This window comes from Leucoraja erinacea, chromosome 27, assembly GCF_028641065.1.
Source record: "Leucoraja erinacea ecotype New England chromosome 27, Leri_hhj_1, whole genome shotgun sequence".
NCBI classification, from domain to species: Eukaryota; Metazoa; Chordata; class Chondrichthyes; order Rajiformes; family Rajidae; genus Leucoraja; species Leucoraja erinaceus.
Genome location: NC_073403.1, coordinates 7,406,539 through 7,425,043, shown reverse-complemented (window position 1 = coordinate 7,425,043; position 18,505 = coordinate 7,406,539). Strand labels below are relative to the sequence as shown.

At 46.4% G+C, this 18,505-nt stretch overlaps 1 protein-coding gene across 2 annotated transcripts in view; it reads left to right on the top strand.

Moving 5' to 3' along the window:
• The window catches only part of LOC129710169 (oxysterol-binding protein-related protein 7-like), a 69,570-nt gene extending 51,889 nt beyond the window's left edge, over positions 1–17,681 (top strand). For both annotated transcript variants that reach the window (XM_055656957.1, XM_055656956.1), the window contains exons 15-23: positions 3,221–3,474; positions 5,025–5,162; positions 6,202–6,265; positions 9,062–9,140; positions 10,787–10,931; positions 12,059–12,203; positions 13,630–13,756; positions 14,832–14,954; positions 17,494–17,681. In XM_055656957.1, the coding sequence (XP_055512932.1) occupies positions 3,221–3,474; positions 5,025–5,162; positions 6,202–6,265; positions 9,062–9,140; positions 10,787–10,931; positions 12,059–12,203; positions 13,630–13,756; positions 14,832–14,954; positions 17,494–17,602 (1,184 nt within the window). In that variant the 3' untranslated portion in view covers positions 17,603–17,681. The remainder of the gene's footprint in view (positions 1–3,220; positions 3,475–5,024; positions 5,163–6,201; positions 6,266–9,061; positions 9,141–10,786; positions 10,932–12,058; positions 12,204–13,629; positions 13,757–14,831; positions 14,955–17,493) is intronic.
• The last annotated feature ends 824 nt before the right edge of the window (positions 17,682–18,505 follow it).

Here is an 18,505-nt window from a genome sequence, read left to right as displayed (position 1 = left end):
TGCATGATTACAATCAAGCCATCCACAGTGTTCAGATACAGGATATCTGGAATAATGTTTAGAGCATGATAGAGTCCAGTAAAGTCCAATTAAAGATAGTCCAAGAGTCTCCAATGGGACCCTCACAAACACACACACACACACACGCACACGCACACGCACACACAATGTTCACTTTTGACCAAATGCCTCCTGTAACGAGATTAAAGATGCTGTGTAAATATCATTTGTTATTTTTGTCACCAACGGATATGCTTACCCTAAACCTGTATAATGTCAATAAATTTTCTATTTAAAGTTCTGAGTTAACTGATTTGCCAAACCATCATCTGAATTCTGTGCCAGAGTCACTACTTTATAAAATCTGCCAATTTTTGAAATTAGGCTGAGAGAAATGTGCTTTTTTTGAAAATATTACGAGGTATTGTACAGACAGTACGCGAGTTGGGAGACCTGCAAGGTGCCTACAAGACTAGATATGATAGATATTGCTTCCACTGGCTAGTTTTCTCTGGAACTGAGAATCAGGGAGCACAGAAATGGGCCCTTTAGTCCCACCTGATCCATGCCACATAGGCCCAGGTCTTGAAATGTGGTCTAACATTCCGAAAATCTCCTCACCTATACGAAGGTCAATGGATACACTCTTTAAAAGAATAAGGGGCAGACAATTTAGGACTGAGATGAGGAAGAACTTTTTCACCCAGAGAGTTGTGAATCTGTGGAATTCTCTGCCACGGAAGGCAGTGGAGGCCAATTCACTGGATGTTTTCAAGAGAGAGTTAGATAGAGCTCTTAGGGCTTACGGAATCAAGAGATATGGGGAGAAAGCAGGGAGGGGATACTGATTTTGGATGATCAGCCATGATAGTATTGAATTGCGGTGCTGGCACGAGGGGCCGAATGGCCTACTTCTGCACCAAACATTCTCCTAGAAACGTTTTCTATGTTTCTATGACTCCTCTACCCAGGGCCTGGATAGGTTCAGCCCATATTCTGTACAGAAATGGATAGGTTTTTGGATATATGGGGAAATGAGCCCCTGATGGGGGGGATTAAGGTAACTAATAATCTTGAATGACAGAGCAGGTACAAGGGACCGAATGGCCTACTCCTGCTCCTATTTCTTATGCTATGATGGTTAGTTTTCCCACTGCTTGAAAGATTTAGAGTTTCAATAGTAAACCATAACACCTGGAATGTCAGGTGATGGCACCTCTGACCATTTCATTAGCTTTCCTGCTTGTCTAAGGAAGTGGTAGATACTGGGTCTCCAGAGAGGGCGATTGACAACCATGTGTCTATGCTGAGCCTCGGACCTTCCACGGTGCTTTACAGGAGAGGTTGTTGAACGCTGTTTAATACCGGGTGACAGCGAGAGTTTGCGGCAGGTGACCAAAAACTGGGCCAAAGGGGTGGTTGTGAAGAACGCCCTTAAAGGAAAGAAAACATATTGGGAGAGAATTCAACGGTAGACACTGGATGCTGGGGTAACTCGACGGGACAGGCAGCATCTCTGGAGAGAAGGAACAGGTGATGTTTCGGGTTGACACCCTTCTCTGCATGGTTCCATGAAGGTGGAGTCGCAGGTAGATAAGGTGGTCAAAAAGGCTTTTGGCACTTTGGCCTTCATCAGTCAGAGTATTGAGTATAGCAAGCTGGGAGGTCATGTTGCAGTTGTAGAAGACATTGGTGAGACCGCATTTAGAATATTGCGTTCAGTTCTAGGCACTATATTATCGGAAAGATGTTGTCAAGCTTGAAAGGGTTCAGAAAAGATTTACGAAGATGTTGCCAGGACTGGAGCGTGTGAGCTATGGGGAGAGGTTGAGTAGGCTGGGTCTCTATTCCATGGAGCATATGAGGATGAGGGGAGATCTTATAGAAGTATACAAAATCGTGAGAGGAATAGATCGGGTAGATGCACAGAGTCTCTTGCCCAGAGTAGGTGAATCGCGGACCAGAGGACATAGGTTCAAGGTGAAGGGGAAAAGATTTAATAGGAATCGGAGGGGTAGCTTTTTCGCACAGAGGGTGGTGGGTGTATGGAACAAGCTGCCAGAGGAGGTAGTTGAGGCTGGGACTAGCCCATCATTTAAGAAACAGTTGGACAGGTACATCGATAGGACAGGTTTGGAGGGTTGTGGACCAAGCGCAGGCAGGTGGGACTAGTGTAGCTGGGACATTGTTGGTCAGTGTGAGCGAGTTGGGCCGAAGGGCCTGTTTCCACACTATATCACTCTATGACTCTATGTAGACTGAAGAAGGGTCTCGACCCGAAACGTGACCCATTCCTTCTCTCCAGAGATGCTGCTTGTCCCGTTACACCAGCATTCTGTGTCTATCTTTGGTTTAAACGGGCATCTGCAGTTCATTCCAACACAATTTGGGAGAGAATTCCCCGGGGTGATGCGTTGGCAGCTGAAGAAATGGCTTGGGAATGAGAGGAGGAGAGAGCAGGTATCCTCCTAAAACGAGATGAGACAACTTTTTTCACACAGAGAGTGGTGAATCTCTGGAACTCTCTGCCACAGAGGGTAGTTGAGGCCAGTTCATTGGCTATATTTAAGAGGGAGTTAGATGTGGCCCTTGTGGCTAAGGGGATCAGGGGGTATGGAGAGAAGGCAGGTACGGGATACTGAGTTGGATGATCAGCCATGATCATATTGAATGGCGGTGCAGGCTCGAAGGGCCAAATGGCCCACTCCTGCACCTAATTTCAATGTTTTTATGTTTCTATGTATCGGAAACAGCCGCAACAACGTCCCGTGGAGAGGTTCAAATCCATGGAAGCGGCTTTTATTGCAGAATTCCACAAAGCTCGTGCCTTTTTTCTCATTCATTTGAGTTTGGGCGGCACGATGGCGCAGCGGTAAATTTCCTGCCTTGCAGAGGCCAGGGTTCGCTCCTGACTACGAGCGCTGTCTGTACAGAGTTTGTACGTCCTCCCTGTGACCTCTGTGAGCTCCTGTTTCCTCTTGCATCCCAAAGACAGAATACATTTATGGGATAATTGGGTTGTTCTCTAAACTCTCCCTAGTGTGTGTAGGATAGTGTTAGTGTGCAGGATGATCGTTGGTCGGCACGGGCTCGGTGGGCCGAAGGGCCTGTTTCTGTGCCGTATCTCTAAAATCTCAAATCTAAAGTTGTGCAAAAATAGGATGCAAACAATTCAAGAACCTTTTTATTTAAAAAAAATAAAAAAAATTTCTTTCTAAAGTTGATGAGGCTCCAAGCTACAGTCCGGTTGATGGAATTCCGAGAAGGATATCTCTCCCGGCTCCCGGGCCAAATCTGGGCAACGTCAGCCTTTGGAATATCCTGAAGAACAACATTGGGAAAGACCTGTCGAAGGTGTCCATGCCGGTGCAGCTGAACGAGCCGCTGAACACTCTGCAGAGACTCTGCGAGGAGCTGGAGTTCACCGAGCTCCTCGACACTGCCAACAGGACCTTGGATCCCTTCGAACGCATGGTGAGTCCATAGAAACATCAGGGACGGTGGTGGGGGGGGGGGGCGCAGCGGTAGAGTTGCTGCCTCACAGCGCCATGGACCCGGGTTCAATCCTGTTTCCGGGTGCCGTCTGTCGAGAATTGATACATTCTCACTGTGACCCCGTGGGTTTTCTCCAGGTGCTCTGGTTTCCTCCCTCACCCCAAAGACGTACAGGTTTGTAAGTTAATTGGCTCGGTATAAATGTGAATTGTCCCTAGTGTGTGTAGGATAGTGTTAGTGTGCGGGGATTACTGGTCATCACGGACTCGGTGAGCCGAAGGGCCTGTTTCCGCGCTGTATCACTAAACTAAACTGCAGAAGCTGGTTTACCAACAAAAAGACACACAAAGTGCTGGAGTAACACTTCTGGAGGACATGTATAGACAATGTTTTGGGTCGGGATATTTCTTCAGACAGATTGTAGTAGGGAGTAGATATAGAAACATAGAAATTAGGTGCAGGAGTAGGCCATTCGGCCCTTCGAGCCTGCACCGCCATTTAATATGATCATGGCTAATCATCCAACTCAGTATCCCGTACCTGCCTTTTCTCCATACCCTCTGATCCCCTTAGCCACAAGGGCCACATCTAACTCCCTCTTAAATATAGCCAATGAACTGGCCTCTATCTGGAACAAAGGTGGGGATGGGGCCAAAACCTGACTAGGGATAGGTGGACATCCATGAGGGCTTACTGGTTGGTAGATAGTTGGACAAAGGCCAGAGGTGAAAAGTGTAGGAAGGAACTGCAGATGCTGGTTTAACCCCAACATAGACACGAGATGCTGGAGTTCAGTCTGAAGAAGGGCCTCGACCTGAAACGTCACTCATTCCTTCTCTCCAGAGATGCTGCCTGTCCCGTTGAGTTACTCCAGCCGGATTTGAAAAGACACTAAGGATAGAAGAGGTGGCAAATGTGAAGCCAGAAGATGGCATGTAGATGGAAGAGTTTGGGAGAGAGGTGTGGAGGGCAAAGGGATAAATGGCACAGATCCAAGTGGGACACAGGGAAGCGAGGGGGGGGGGGAAAGGGGGGAGGCACTTGTAGATTAGTTGCCTGAAATTGGAAGATTTAAGGTACTTCTGTTGGTTTGTAAGCTACCCAAGTGGAATAAACCTCCAGTTTACGTGTGACTATGGAGGAGACCCAGGGCACAAACGTTTGATCGATTGATACTTTATTATCACATGTGACATCTCACAGTGAAATTGTTTGTATTGAATACCATTACACAAGGTATGCAAAGAGTGGCCACACAAAGGGCACCAACAAGGTTACTAAGAAGGCCGGTATAGGGGAGTTAAAATGGCGAGAAACCATTTAGAGTTCTGGTTCTGTTCCATCTACCAAGCTGGGTGGGTACTGCCTGCTCGTGAAATGAAAAGGGCTTCCTTTCTTTCGATCTATCAATTTATTTAAGATAAATGCTGGAGTAACTCAGCGGGCCAGGCAGCATCTGTGGAGAGAATGGCATTGGTTGACCATTCGGGTTTGGGGCTGTCCGTCACATCTTTCAATCATCCCGACAGGTATACGTCGCTGCCTTTGCGGTGTCCGCCTACGCCTCCGCTTTTTACAGAGCAAGATCCAAGCCGTTCAATCCCGTTCTTGGTGAAACGTACGAGTGCGCAAGGGAAGACAAGGGGTTCCGGTTTATCGGCGAGCAGGTAATACTGTCGATAACTTGCTAGTCGTTTGCTTATCTTCTCTCTTCCAGGTATTGGGGTTTGTTGCAAGCTGATTAATGCGAGCTCAAATTCCTCGTATGTTGCAAAACATTCTTGGCTAATAAAGTGTGATTATAATTATAACACAGGTTATTCAAGTCTAATAGGTGGCCGAAGGCACCTCAGCTAAGTAGCCATGTTCAACTTTCATATTATTGTTATTATTTATTATTATTATTAACATTTAATTACAGACTCGGGGTCCAGTAAAAGACGACATTACATAGGATGCGTCGCATATAAAAGCCCAATAAATTACATATAAAAGCTTAGTAAATTACTTATAAGTTCCTACTCATTTTCCTGCATCTAGCCTGTCCAATCCCTTAAGAATATTTAAGAAGGAACTGCAGATGCTGGAAAATTGAAGTAGACAAAAATGCTGGAGAAACTCAGCGGTTGTGGCAGCATCTATGGAGCGAAGGAAGTAGGCAACGTTTTGGGCCGAAACCTGGGCACGAAACGTCTCCTATTTCCTTCACTCCATAGATGCTGCCTCACCCGCTGAGTTTCTCCAGCATTTTTGTCTACCCTTAAGAATATCACTTGTTTCTATAAGATACCCTCTCATTCTTCAAAATGACAGTGAATATTAGCTCAAAACCCCCCAATCTGAGTTCAAGAGAATTTATTGTCATGTGTCCCTGATAGGACAATGAAATGGTTGCTTTGCTTCAGCACAACAGAACATAGTAGGCATTGAGTACAAAACAGATCAGTGTGTCCATATACCATAATATAAATATATACACACATGAATAAATAAACTGATCAAGTGCAAATAACAGATAATGGGTTATTAATGTTCAGAGTTTTGTGTGAGCCAGGTTTAATAGCCTGATGGCTGTGGGCAAGCAGCTGTTCCTGAACCTGAGCTAATAGAAGGGGGCTGTGTTGAGGGTGGGGGGAGGTGATGAATCCAGGCAGGGGTCGTGGCCAGTGTAACGCTTCTCACCGTGCCTCTTGTCTTCTGCTGCAGGTCAGCCATCACCCGCCGGTGTCCGTCTGCCATGCTGAATCGGAAAACTTCCTCTTCTGGCAAGGTCAGCATTGTCGGGGGAGCGGGAACTGCTAAGTCGGAGGTTGGGGAGAAATGCTTAGCGTTGAGTTCCTTATTACGGTTCACAAGCTTATGAAGCAGAATTAGGCCATTCAGCCCATCAAGTCTTCTCCGTCATTCGATCATGGCTGATCTATCTTTCCCTCTCAATCCCATTCTACTGCCTTCTCCCCGTAACCATTGACACCCGTACTAATCAAGAATTTGTCAATCTCCGCTTTAAAAATACCCAATGGCGAACTCCACAGCCGTCTGTGTTAATGAATTCCACAGATTTACCATCCTCTGATGAAAAAAATTCCTCCTGTCTAAAGGTACATTTTGAGGCTATGGCCTCTGGTCCTAGACTCTCCCACTAGTGGAAACATCCTCTCCACATCCACTCTCTCCAGTCCTTTCACCCTTTGGTAAGTTTCAATGAGGGGACCCCTCATCCTTCTAAACTTCAAATGGTTTTCTTTGACTTTGAGACTTGAGGATGACTTGTGTTCACTCTGGGTTCTGAGGTGGCTGATGAGGCCGTTAAGGGAACTATAGTTTCTTCTGTGGAATGGTGTGGAGGTGTCTGACGGGGTGGGTGCGGAGTTTGTAAGTCAGTGTGAACTGCACACTGCTGCTACCTTTACTTCCAGTGCAATAGGTGCAGGAGTAGGCCATTCGGCCTTTCGAGCCAGCACCACCATTCAATATAATCCTGACTGACCACCAAAATCAGTACTCCGTTCCTGCTTTTTCCCCCATATCCCTTGATTCCATTAGCTCTAAGAGCTAAATCTAACTCTCTCTTGAAAACATCCAGTGAATTGGCCTCCACTGCCTTCTGCGGCAGAGAATTCCACAGATTCACAATTCTCTGTGTTAAAATGTTTTTCCTCATCTCACTCGTAAATGGCCCACCCTATTCTTAAACTGTGACCTCTGGTTCTGGACTCCCCCAACATCGGGAACATTTTTCCTGAATCTAGCCTGTCCGATCCCTTAATAATTTGATGTTTTTCTATAAGATCCCCTCTCAATATTCTAAATTCCAATAAATACCACCCCAGTTGATCCATTTTTTCGTTCTAAGTTCCCACTACCATTTTAAATGGATCTCCTCCACTAAGTGGGCAAGAATCGAGGAGAAAGTGTCTTTTGTACCAGCTACATCTCTGCCCCATTACAGGAAGGATGTGGTGGCTTTAGAGAGAGAGTGAGTTTAGTTTAGAGATACAGCATGGAAACATGCCCTTCAGCCCACCGAGTCCACACTGACCATGGATCACCTGTTCATGCTAGTTTTGCACCCACTCAAACACACTGCGGGCAATTTACAGAGTCCAATTAAACCTACAAATCTGCACATCACTGTGTTTTGATCTAGTGAAGTTCAGTTTGATCTTTTGTAACAGGATGAAGATGGTGCACAAGTACAAACCCTGTTTGTCAGTGTGGTTTAGGCGGGAAGTGTGCTTGAGCTGCAGGGCCCAGCTGTTGTATGTTGACGGTCTTCAGCTCGGGCAAATCGCAAAACATATGGTGACCCATCTTGGTCTTCGTCTCACTGTGAGGTCCCACGATCTCCGAATGCCCCCTCACTGTGCAAGAGTCACAACTGCCTTACAACGATCTGCCACGGAATGCCTGCGTGGGTTTTTTTTCTCCGAGATCTTCGGTTTCCCTCCCACACTCCAAAGACTTACAAGGTTAATTGGTTTGGGTGTATGTGTAAAAATGCCCCTAGTGTGCGTAGAATACGTGGATTACCAGGCAGTAATGTCGCAATGAGATGGCACAGCGGTAGAGTTGCTGCCTTACAGCGCTTGTAAGACCCCGGTTCGATCCCGACTGCGGGTGCTGTCTGTACGGAGTTTGTACGTTCTCCCCGTGACCTGCGTGGGTTTTTATCCGAGATCTTCGGTTTCCTCCCACACTCCAAAGACGTACAAGGTTTAATTGGTTTGGTGTATGTGTAAAAATTGCCCCTAGTGTGCGTAGAATAGTGTTTGTGTGCGTGGATCGCGGACCAAAGGGCCTGTTTCCGCGCTGTATCTCTAAACTAAATCAGAGCAAACATGTTCTTCTTGAATAGTTGATCAGACTTGAAGGGCTCCTGCTCCTAACCCACGGGTAGAATGGTCAAGGAATTTGTAGTAATTCACGCGTTGTGAATAATACGTTCTTCATTGGCAAATACAACTGTTAGACACACGGGCGTTAAGTGAGAGCTCTAGCAAGGTCACTGCTGCTGCTCTGGGACATACCCGTGCACTAATGACTATCTTCACTCGTAAAACTCCTGCCGTTCCACATCTACTGACAAGTGTTCAATCTATAAATGGCTCAACCACCAGATGGCGCCACAAGTGTATGTTTGCCAGTTGTAGCAAACTACCTGTGTCCACCGTAGGTTACACAAAAAAGCTGGAGAAACTCAGCGGGTGCAGCAGCATCTATGGAACGAAGGAAATAGGCAATGTTTCGGGCCGAAACCCTTCTTCAGACGGTGTCTGAAGAAGGGTTTCGGCCCGAAACGTTGCCTATTTCCTTCGCTCCATAGATGCTGCTGCACCCGCTGAGTTTCTCCAGCTTTTTTGTGTAACCTTCGATTCTCCAGCATCTGCAGTTCCCTCTTAAATACCAGTGTCCACCAGTACCCCAGTTTGCTCGGATATTGGGGATCGATAGGTACAGAGAAAGACATGGGGAGGGGGGGGTAATGGAACTGAGGGGATTGCACACCACCAGTGGGCCGAATGTACTGTAATCTACCTGTGTCTCTTCCCCATTCTGGTTTCAGACGTGAGATGGAAGAACAAGTTCTGGGGCAAGTCCCTCGAGATTGTTCCAGTCGGGATAGTGAACGTCAGCTTGCCAAAGTAAGTAGCCAATGTTTCGAGTGGCTCCGCAGATAGACACAAAAAGTTGGAGTAACTCAGCGGGTCCAGACAGCATTTCTGGAGAAAAGGGATAGGTGACATTTCAGGTCGAGACCCTTCTTCAGACTGAGAGTCAAGGGAAAGGGAAATGAGAGATATAAACGCTGATGTAGGGAGATGTTGAACGAATTAATGAAAGATATGCAAAAAAAAGTAACAATGATAAAGGAAACAGGCCACTGTTATCTGTGTGTTAGTGTAGATTGAATACAGACAATGAGACTCAACAGGACGACTTTGAAGTTGGTACGACTTGGGTGGGGGAGGGAATGCAGGGGTTACGTGAAGTTACTTGATTTTAAGGATAAGGGGGAAATCTTGTTGGAGAAACTAGAAGTGGCTCCTGCAGCACAAACAAAGGCGAGCTATTCGGAGTTGCAGGACCGGAGGGCGCGGGTTTGACAGGATTAGGGGATGAGCAGGATGTACCGGTGAGGGCAGGAGGAAAGATGTCCTTTCTGCTCGTCAGGTGGGGATAGCTGAAGCAGACTTTGGGGCGGCATGGTGGTGAAGCGGTAAAATTGCTGCCTCACGGTGCCAGAGACCCGGGTACGATCATGACCACAGGTGCTGTCTGTACGGAGTTTGTATGTTCTGTTCCACTCTGTTTGTAGTTTGTTTGGGTGTTTGTTTGTTTGTCTTTTCGCACAAAGTCCGCGAGCATTGCCACTTTTCATTTCACTGCACATCTCGTATGTGCATGTGACGAATAGACTTGACTTGACTTGACTCCCTGTGACTTGTGTGGGTTTTCTCCAGGGGCTCCAGTTTCCTTCCACATTTCAAATACGTACAGGTTTGTAGGTTAATTGGCCTCTGTAAACTGCCCGACGTGTGTACGATGGAACTAATGAACAGGGTGATCGCTGGTCGGCGTGGGGTCGTAAGGTCATAAGGAATAGAAGTAGAATTAGGCCATTCAGCCCATCAATCTACTCTACTATTCAATCATGGCTGATTTATCTCTCCCTCCGAACCACATTTTCATGCCTTCTCCCCATAACCTCTGACACCTGTACTAATCAAGAATGTATCTATCACTGCCTTAAAAATATCCACTCATGGCCTCCACAGCCTTCTGCGGCAAAGAATTCCACAGATTCATCACCCTGGTGAATCGCTGGACCGAAGGGCCTGTTTCAATGCTGTATCTATAAACAAAACTAAACTTAACCTAGTATAGTAAGAAAGAACTGCAGATGCTGGTAAAATCGATGGTAGACACAAAATGTTGGAGTAACTCAGCGGGTCAGGCAGCATCTATGGAGAGAAGGAATGGATGACGTTTCGGGACCTAACCTGCCCTGTTACCAGGTTAATTCATGACTGAAGAAGGGTTTCGGCCCGAAACGGTGCCTATTTCCTTCGCTCCATGGATGCTGCTGCACCCGCTGAGTTTCTCCAGCTATTTTGTGTACCTTCGATTTTCCAGCATCTGCAGTTCCTTCTTAAACACATAATACGTGACTGATCTGTGCATGCATTGACGATTGGCATCAAGAAACTGCAAATGTGCTTCTTTGGCTTTGAGGCTATTTAAATGCAACCGTGACCTATCGCTGGGATTATCTTTGTGCATTGCCCAGGTTTGGTGATCACTATCAGTGGAACAAAGTCACTTCCTGCATCCACAACATCCTGAGTGGCCAGCGGTGGATCGAACACTACGGAGAGGTGGCCATCACCAACACCACGAACAGTGGCTGTCACTGCCGGCTGACCTTCTGTAAGGTGCGTTCACTCACCGGCGTCCCGGCTACCGAAACGTGAAAGGCCTAGGGAGAGCGGATGTGGAGAGGATGTTTCCAGAGTCTAGGTCCAGAGGGCACGGCCTCAGAATAAAAAGACGTCCCTTTAGATTGGGGATGAGGAGGGGTTTGGGAACAATCGTAACGTTTAAAACACGTGGAGCGGATTCCACCGCAGGCGTGGAACCCTCTCCAAGTCAGATGTAAAGCTCACCGTTTGACCTGCTGTTACAAAATGTTAAATGGCCAGCTCGACATAGATTACCAAATCTACACCAAACCCAAACCTATTAGGAGCAGACGAGGGCATTCGATCCAATTTGAGATACAAGCTACCAAGACAGATGTCTACAGCAATTCTTTCTTCCCCCGCACAATTAAAGCATGGAATAGCCTTCACCCTACCATAGTTACCCAACCAGATGCAACTAAATTTAAGGTAGCTCTTTTTTCACCAAGAACCATTTTTTGCTTCCTCCACCCTCTGCCACCTCCAGTTTAAATTCCATTTGGAATATTTTTGGTGGACCAGGAAACTGAGAACCCAAGACAGGTGCAGGGACAAGATGGGTTTAAAGGGATCTGGGTCAAACACAGGCAGGTGGGATTAGCGTAGTTGGGCATTTGGTTGGCATGGGCAAGTTGGGCCAAAGGACCTGTTTCCATGCTGTCTGACTCTAATTTCTTCAGCCAGAGGGTGGTGAATCTGTGGAATTCACTGCCACAGAGAGCAGTGGAGGCCAAGTCAATGGGCATTTTTAAAGCGGAGATTGCTCGGTTCTTAATTAATAAGGTTATGGGGAGAAGGCAGGAGAATGAGGTTGATGGGGCAAGATAGATCAGCCATGATTGAATGGCGGAGCAGACTCGATGGGCTGAATGGCCTAATTCTGTTCTTGGGTCTTGTGGCTACCAGTTGGAAAGGGTTGGGATGAGGTAGGGTTTTGGGGAAGGAATTGGGTTGAGTACAAGGCTGACACCACGAGATGCCCTTTACTGCTGTTACATGTCCATTTACTCTACCAGCTACTGGCAGGTTCCTGGGCTGAAGGCTGCATGGAGGTAGTGTCTCACCATGGGTGTATTTCTCTCTCTCTCTCTTATCTCCAGACCAAGTACTGGAGTTCAAACGTTAATGAAGTCCACGGCTCGGTGTTGGATGAGCATGGGAGGGTTGTCCACCAGCTGTTCGGCAAATGGCACGAGGGAATGTACTGCGGTGGGCCACAGTCCGCAAAATGCATCTGGAAACCAAGTAAGAGCCGCCATGTTTTCCTGCGTCTCTGGCAGTTAAATGGAGGCGCAAGGAACTGAAGATACTGGTTAACAAAAAAAAAAGATGTAAAGTGCTGGAGTATTGCAGCAACGAGTAAAGTGGTGGAGTAGAGTTGCTGCAGTAGCAACAAAATTTTGGATTTTAAAAATCGGTGGTATCCCATCAGCAGTAACAATAAGTTTAATTTGACACCTCACAGCGCCATTAGAACCATTGGTTCAATGGTGCTGATCTTCTATACGGAGGCCCATTTCTTATTAACATTTTTCTGCCACAGAAGGTAGTCACAAATAAGGCCACAATATAACAGATTTTTCATCTAATTTACATTAATTTATAGCCAAATGGAAGGATTTAGATGTTCCCTTGTGTAAATAAATGCCCATTTAAATCGGCTTTCTAGAGGGTTCCTGTGAACGCGCCGGTTTAGAACGTTGACATCGCGCTGGATTAGTGCCCTCAAATGCCGAGAAAAATACTGCGGGATATAAAAAGCCCAAAATGAACTACTCATATTGAATGATATATAGGGTTGCAGGCTCAAGTAAAAATAAGGGCCGAATGTTTGCCTGGGGCTGCGAGATGTTGCGGAATCAGAGAGTAATTTTAAACTATTATAACTATATTATCTGCACCTAATATTTTGCGACCTATTGCAGCGATTTTTTCGTTAATGATTTACTGGCTGACCTTGCGATTTTTACTCCGGGTAAAAAATCGTGTTTTACCCGCCCCCTCCAAACAGCACCAAAAGCTCTGCTTTTGCATTCTGGCGATTGTAAAAGTGTTACTCACAGCGCCAGAAAAACGTTCAAATTGCTGTCTAAGAGTTCTGATTCTGCCACAGAAGGTAGTTGAGGCCAGTTCATTGGCTATATTTCGCTGAGTTTTGTAGCCCTTTAGGGAAACAGTATGGAGAGAAGAAGGTACCCTTCGGATGATCGGCCCATCATATTGAATGGCGGTGCAGGTGGCCGACCTCCTGCACCGATTTTCACCCCGTATACTAGCACGGGTATCCTACACACTGATTGGGCCAATTAAACAATATTGGTAGTTGATTACACCAATTCGCTGATTCAGACTTTAGGGAAACAGTACGGACGAAGGCCCTTTGGAGTGTGTGGACCAGCGGACCCCGTAACTAGGAGCACACCCAGGGATTTAAAGCCCACGTCTTTGGAGGTGGGAGGACACCGGAGGAGAAACGTCACAAACTCCATACAGACAGCATCCATAGTCAGGATTGAACCTGGGTCTCTGGCGCTGTAATGCAGCAACTCCACCGTTGTGCCACCCATTGCTTAGAACACAGATGTTTTTTGTATAGGCATGTGACTTCAACAAGCCGTTTACTGTGGAAATCTTTGCTTAATTATGTAAGATGTTTGATCCTGTTTTTCAGAGCCGATACCTAAAGACCATGAAAGTTATTACGGTTTCACCTCATTTGCTCGGGAACTGAACGAGTTGACGCCTGATCTTAAATGGGTCCTGCCCTTGACTGACACACGACTAAGGCCTGACCAAAAGTAAGTTAGACCTCTGACCAAGGATGTTTAAAGCCCTGTCCCACTGTACGAGTTCATTCAAAGAGTTCCCCACGAGTTTGCCCTGATTCGAACTCGGAGATTTACGGCCATGGCCACTCGTCGGTACTCGGGGCTCTCGTGGACATTTTTCAACTTGTTCACAAGTCTCGTCCCGTGCTTACCTGCCGTTAGCGAGTCTTCCCGAGTACCTGCCGTTAGCGCTGGGAGACGTCCCCGAGCTCCGAAGTACCCGCTACGTTCATTCTCCATGTTTACCACGAGTTTGATTTTTTTTTTTTAACTCGGGAGAGCTCTTGGAATGAACTCGTACCGTGGGACAGAGCTATTACTAATTTTAGTTAATTTTGAGTTTTAGTAATACATGCCCTGCAGCTCACTGAGTCGGCGCCGGCCAGCGATCCCGCCCCCCTCCCCCACTCTCCCCCCCACACTAACACTGACACTATCCAATCTACAATTTGACCAAGCCAATTGGCCTACAAACCTAAAGTGTGGGAGGAAATCGTAGCACCCGGACGAAACCCACGCAGGTCACGTCACAAACTCCGTACAGACAGCACATGTAGTCAGGATTGATTCCCGGACTCTGGCGCTGTAGGGCAGCAACTCTACCGCTACCACACCGAAGATGACTATTAGCATCGAGGCTGGTGGTTCCGCCCAAAATCATCACTTCGCATGTTCAAGCCCTTAATTGTCCCGAAAATATTCATAAAATAGACACAAAAAGCTGCAGTAACTCAGCGGGACAGGCAGCATCTCTGGAGAGAAGGAATGGGTGACGCTTCGGGTCGAGACCCTTCTTCAGACTGGTATTCATACTGTGTAATGCTGATTCAGTGTACAGCGAAGAGCTTTCTGTTGCGTGCTATCCAGTCAACGGCAAGATAATACATGATCACAATTGAGCCATTGTCCACAGTGTATGTATACACGACACAGAACCGGACCCGGGAGGAAGTCCATGCACATGCAGGGAGGATGTGCAAACTCCACACAGACAGCATTTTCATTTTCCTCGCCTCAGTCATTGTTTCTCTATGAATCTCTCCAGATATCTAGAGGAAGGGAACACGGAGGGGGCAGAGGTTCACAAGCAAAGGATCGAGCAGCTACAGAGGGACAGGAGGAGAATCATGGAAGAAAACAACATGGTCTACCAGTCTCGCTTTTTTACGTAAGCAATGAATGGCTCGGTGGGACAGGCAGCGTCTCTGGAGAGAAGGAACAGGCGACGTTTCGGGCCGGGACCCTTCTTTAGACTGACTCTTCTGCAGTCTCGACCCGAAACGTCACCCATTCCTTCTCTCCAGAGATGCTGCCTGCCCTGCTGAGTTACTCCAGCATTTTGTGTGTGTGTGTGTGTGTGTGTGTGTGTGTCTACCTTCGATTTAAACCAGCTTCTGCAATTCTTTCCTACACATGAATGGCTTGGCGGTGGACAAAGTTTACTGTCCTGTTCAAGGCAGGGACTCTTTGCTGAAGTGTTACAATGCTGGTCAGAGACTAAAATGATTGATTAAAAAATATAGTATGCAAGCTGATCCTTCGGCCCATGCGGGTACCGATGACCTATTCCCACTAGTTGATGTTCATAAACTCTAGGTGCAGAATAAGGCCATTTGGCCCATCAAGTCTACTCGTCCATTCGATCATGGCTAATCTATCTTTCTCTCTCTCAACCCCATTCTATGTTACCCCACTTTCTCGTCCACTCCCTGCACTCCTGGACAAATTTTACAGAAGCCAGTTCACCTACAAACATTGCACGTCTTTGGGATGTTTGGGATTGATTGGTTCGAGGAAACCCACGCAGTGACAGAGAGAACGTGGGGTGCGGGCACGGTGACGCAGCGGTAGAGTTGCTGCCTTACAGCGCCAGAGACCCGGGTTCCATCCTGCCTACGGGGCTGTCTGTACCGAGTTTGTACATTCACCCACTGACTGCACTGGTTTCTGCCCACACTCCAAAGACGTACAGGTTTGTAGGGTAATTGGCTTTGTTAAGGGATTGGGCAGGCTAGATGCAGGAAAAATGTTCCCCATGTTGGGAGAGTCCAGAACCTGGGGTCACAGTTTAATAATAAGAGGTAGGCCATTTAGGACTGAGATGAGGAAAATCATTTTCACCCAGAAGAAACATAGAAACATAGGAAATTGGTGCAGGAGGAGGCCATTCGGCCCTTCGAGCCAGCACCGCCATGGCTGATCTTCCCCTATCAATAACCCGTGCCTGCCTTCTCCCCATATCCCTTGACTCCACTAGCCCCTAGAGCTCCATCTAACTCTCTCTTAAATCCATCCAGTGATTTGGCCTCCACTGCCCTCTGTGGCAGGGAATTCCACAAATTCCCAACTCTCTGGGTGAAAACGTTTTTTCTCACCTCAGTCTTAAATGGCCTCCCCTTTATTCTAAGACGGTGGCCCCTGGTTCTGGACTCGCCCAAACATTGGGAACATTTTTCCTGCATCTAGCTTGTCCAATCCTTTTATAATTTGTAAGAGTTGTGAATCTGTGGAATTCTCTGTCACAGAAGGCAGTGGAGGCCAATTCACTGGATGTATTCAAGGGAGAGTTAAATGTTGCTCTTAGGGCTAACAGAATCGAGGGAAAGCAGGAACGGAACGGGGTACCAATTTAGGATGATCAGCTATGATCATATTGAATGGTGCTGGCTCGAATGGCCTACTCCTGCACCTATTTTCTATGTTTCCAAGATGCCGACTCGAAACATTGCCCATCCATGCTGACACAAGGAACTACACATAATGACACAGAGTGCTGGTTTAGTGTAGGTCAGCTGATGCCTGACCTGCTGACTTAGTCCAGCATTTTGTGGTTCAGCATCTGCTGTTCCTTGTGTCTCTCTAAAATCAAAGCTGTGTTTCAAGGACATGTTTCTTGTTCTTGCATGGAACTCTGGAATTTAAACCGAAAAAAAAAAAATCCTGCTTTTACAGCACCACGAGGATGCGTTGAGTTATTTAAAAAAACAAACTATATTCACATCTTTGATTTTACCCTTGATGCCACTGAGGAGAACACAGGGTTCTAATGCAGGTTCCCCTCCAAGCTTTACAGCATACGGACTTGGAACTGTTTCACCAGCCCTTCATCACTGTTTTTTGTTGTTGTGTGCTAACCAGTACATGATTACAATCGATCCATTTACAGTGTATAAATACTTGATAAGGGAAGAACGTTCAGTGCAAGGTAAAGCCAGCAAAGTCCAATCAAGGATAGTCCGAGGGTCATCAATGAGGTAGATAGTAGTTCAGCACTTGCTCTCTGAGGTTGAGAAGGAGTTTCTTCCCAGAGGCAATTCGGACTGTAAACGTCTATCTCACCAGGGACTAACTCTACAGAACATTTTTCCTTCTATTATTTATTATGTAAAAGAATATGTGTGTTATGATTGTGTTTATAATTTGTTTGGTTGTTTTGTTGTTTGTCTTTTGCACAAAGGTCCGCGAGCATTGCCACTTTCGTTTCACTGCACATCTCGTATGTGTATGTGACAAATAAACTTGACTTGACTTGACTTGACTTGACTGGTTATAACAGGATGATTCAGTTGCCTGATAACAGCTGGGATGAAACTGTGCCCAGATCTCATCCCTGTATCTATCCAAACGTCTCTTAAATGTTTTGACAATACCTGCCTCAACTACCTCCTATTCTATTTGTGAAGAACCTTGCTTTGTCTTCCTTCCAGGAAAACCATCGATCCCAATGGGAAAGAATCATGGATGAGCAATGGAACTTATTGGGAGTTGAGGAAAGACCCTGGATTCTCAAAATTGGACAACCCGGTGCTGTGGTGAGGCCCCAGTTACACGTTGGGCCACGTGGAAAGTTTTTTTCCCCCCCTCCCCCTTCAATCCCCCTGAATCCCCCCCCCCCCCCCCCTCCTCATCCCTCCCCTGAATCTGCTTCTCAGGTATACCTCATGGTAGGTGCCTTAACTTTTATACAAGAGAGAGCACACTGTTTCAGCAAGCTTCCATCCGAAGCAAGGTGTACATGCTGCTAATGGATCATTCTAGCTCACTCCCGTACACGGGGTGTGGGTCTCTGATTAACTCAAAAGTGCATTATTTAGAACTACACTATTACTACACCTTTCCATATCACCCGAATTAAATATAACGCACGGCACATCTTTTCTCCACGGAAACCTTGACGTTTAAAAAAAAAAAATCACACATCATGGGAAAGAAAACATTATCACGCAGCTTGTTTCATGAAGTCTTTTAGTTTATAAAAAAAAAAATCTAAGCTTGTTTATTTTGAAAAAAAAGCAGATGAGTTATTTTCGGATGTGTATTTTGATTTACTTCACTGCAGTTGAAGGTCTGACTGCTGATGCAATAGTTTGTTGCAATATAATTTATAGTTGGTACCCACATGTCTTTGGGTACAACCTCCTTTGCTGCAGAGGGTGGTGCTGTCTGAGGCGCATATTTCACCATCTTGGGTCGTGGGAAGAAAATCCCTGAAGCGAATTTCCTGTGTCTGCGATTTCTTGCACTTGATCGCCCAGCTGAAGGTTTGGGATGCTGTAATTCAGCTAACCCCTTCTGCAGTAGAGGAATTATGCAGGCAGGATTGAAGCAAATAGCTAGCAAATGGTAAAAAAAAAAATAAGAAGCATTTGAATGAGACGTGTTTTGGCACTGGACCTGCAGGCGATCAGAAGAATTGTTCTTTTGCACAGATAGACACAA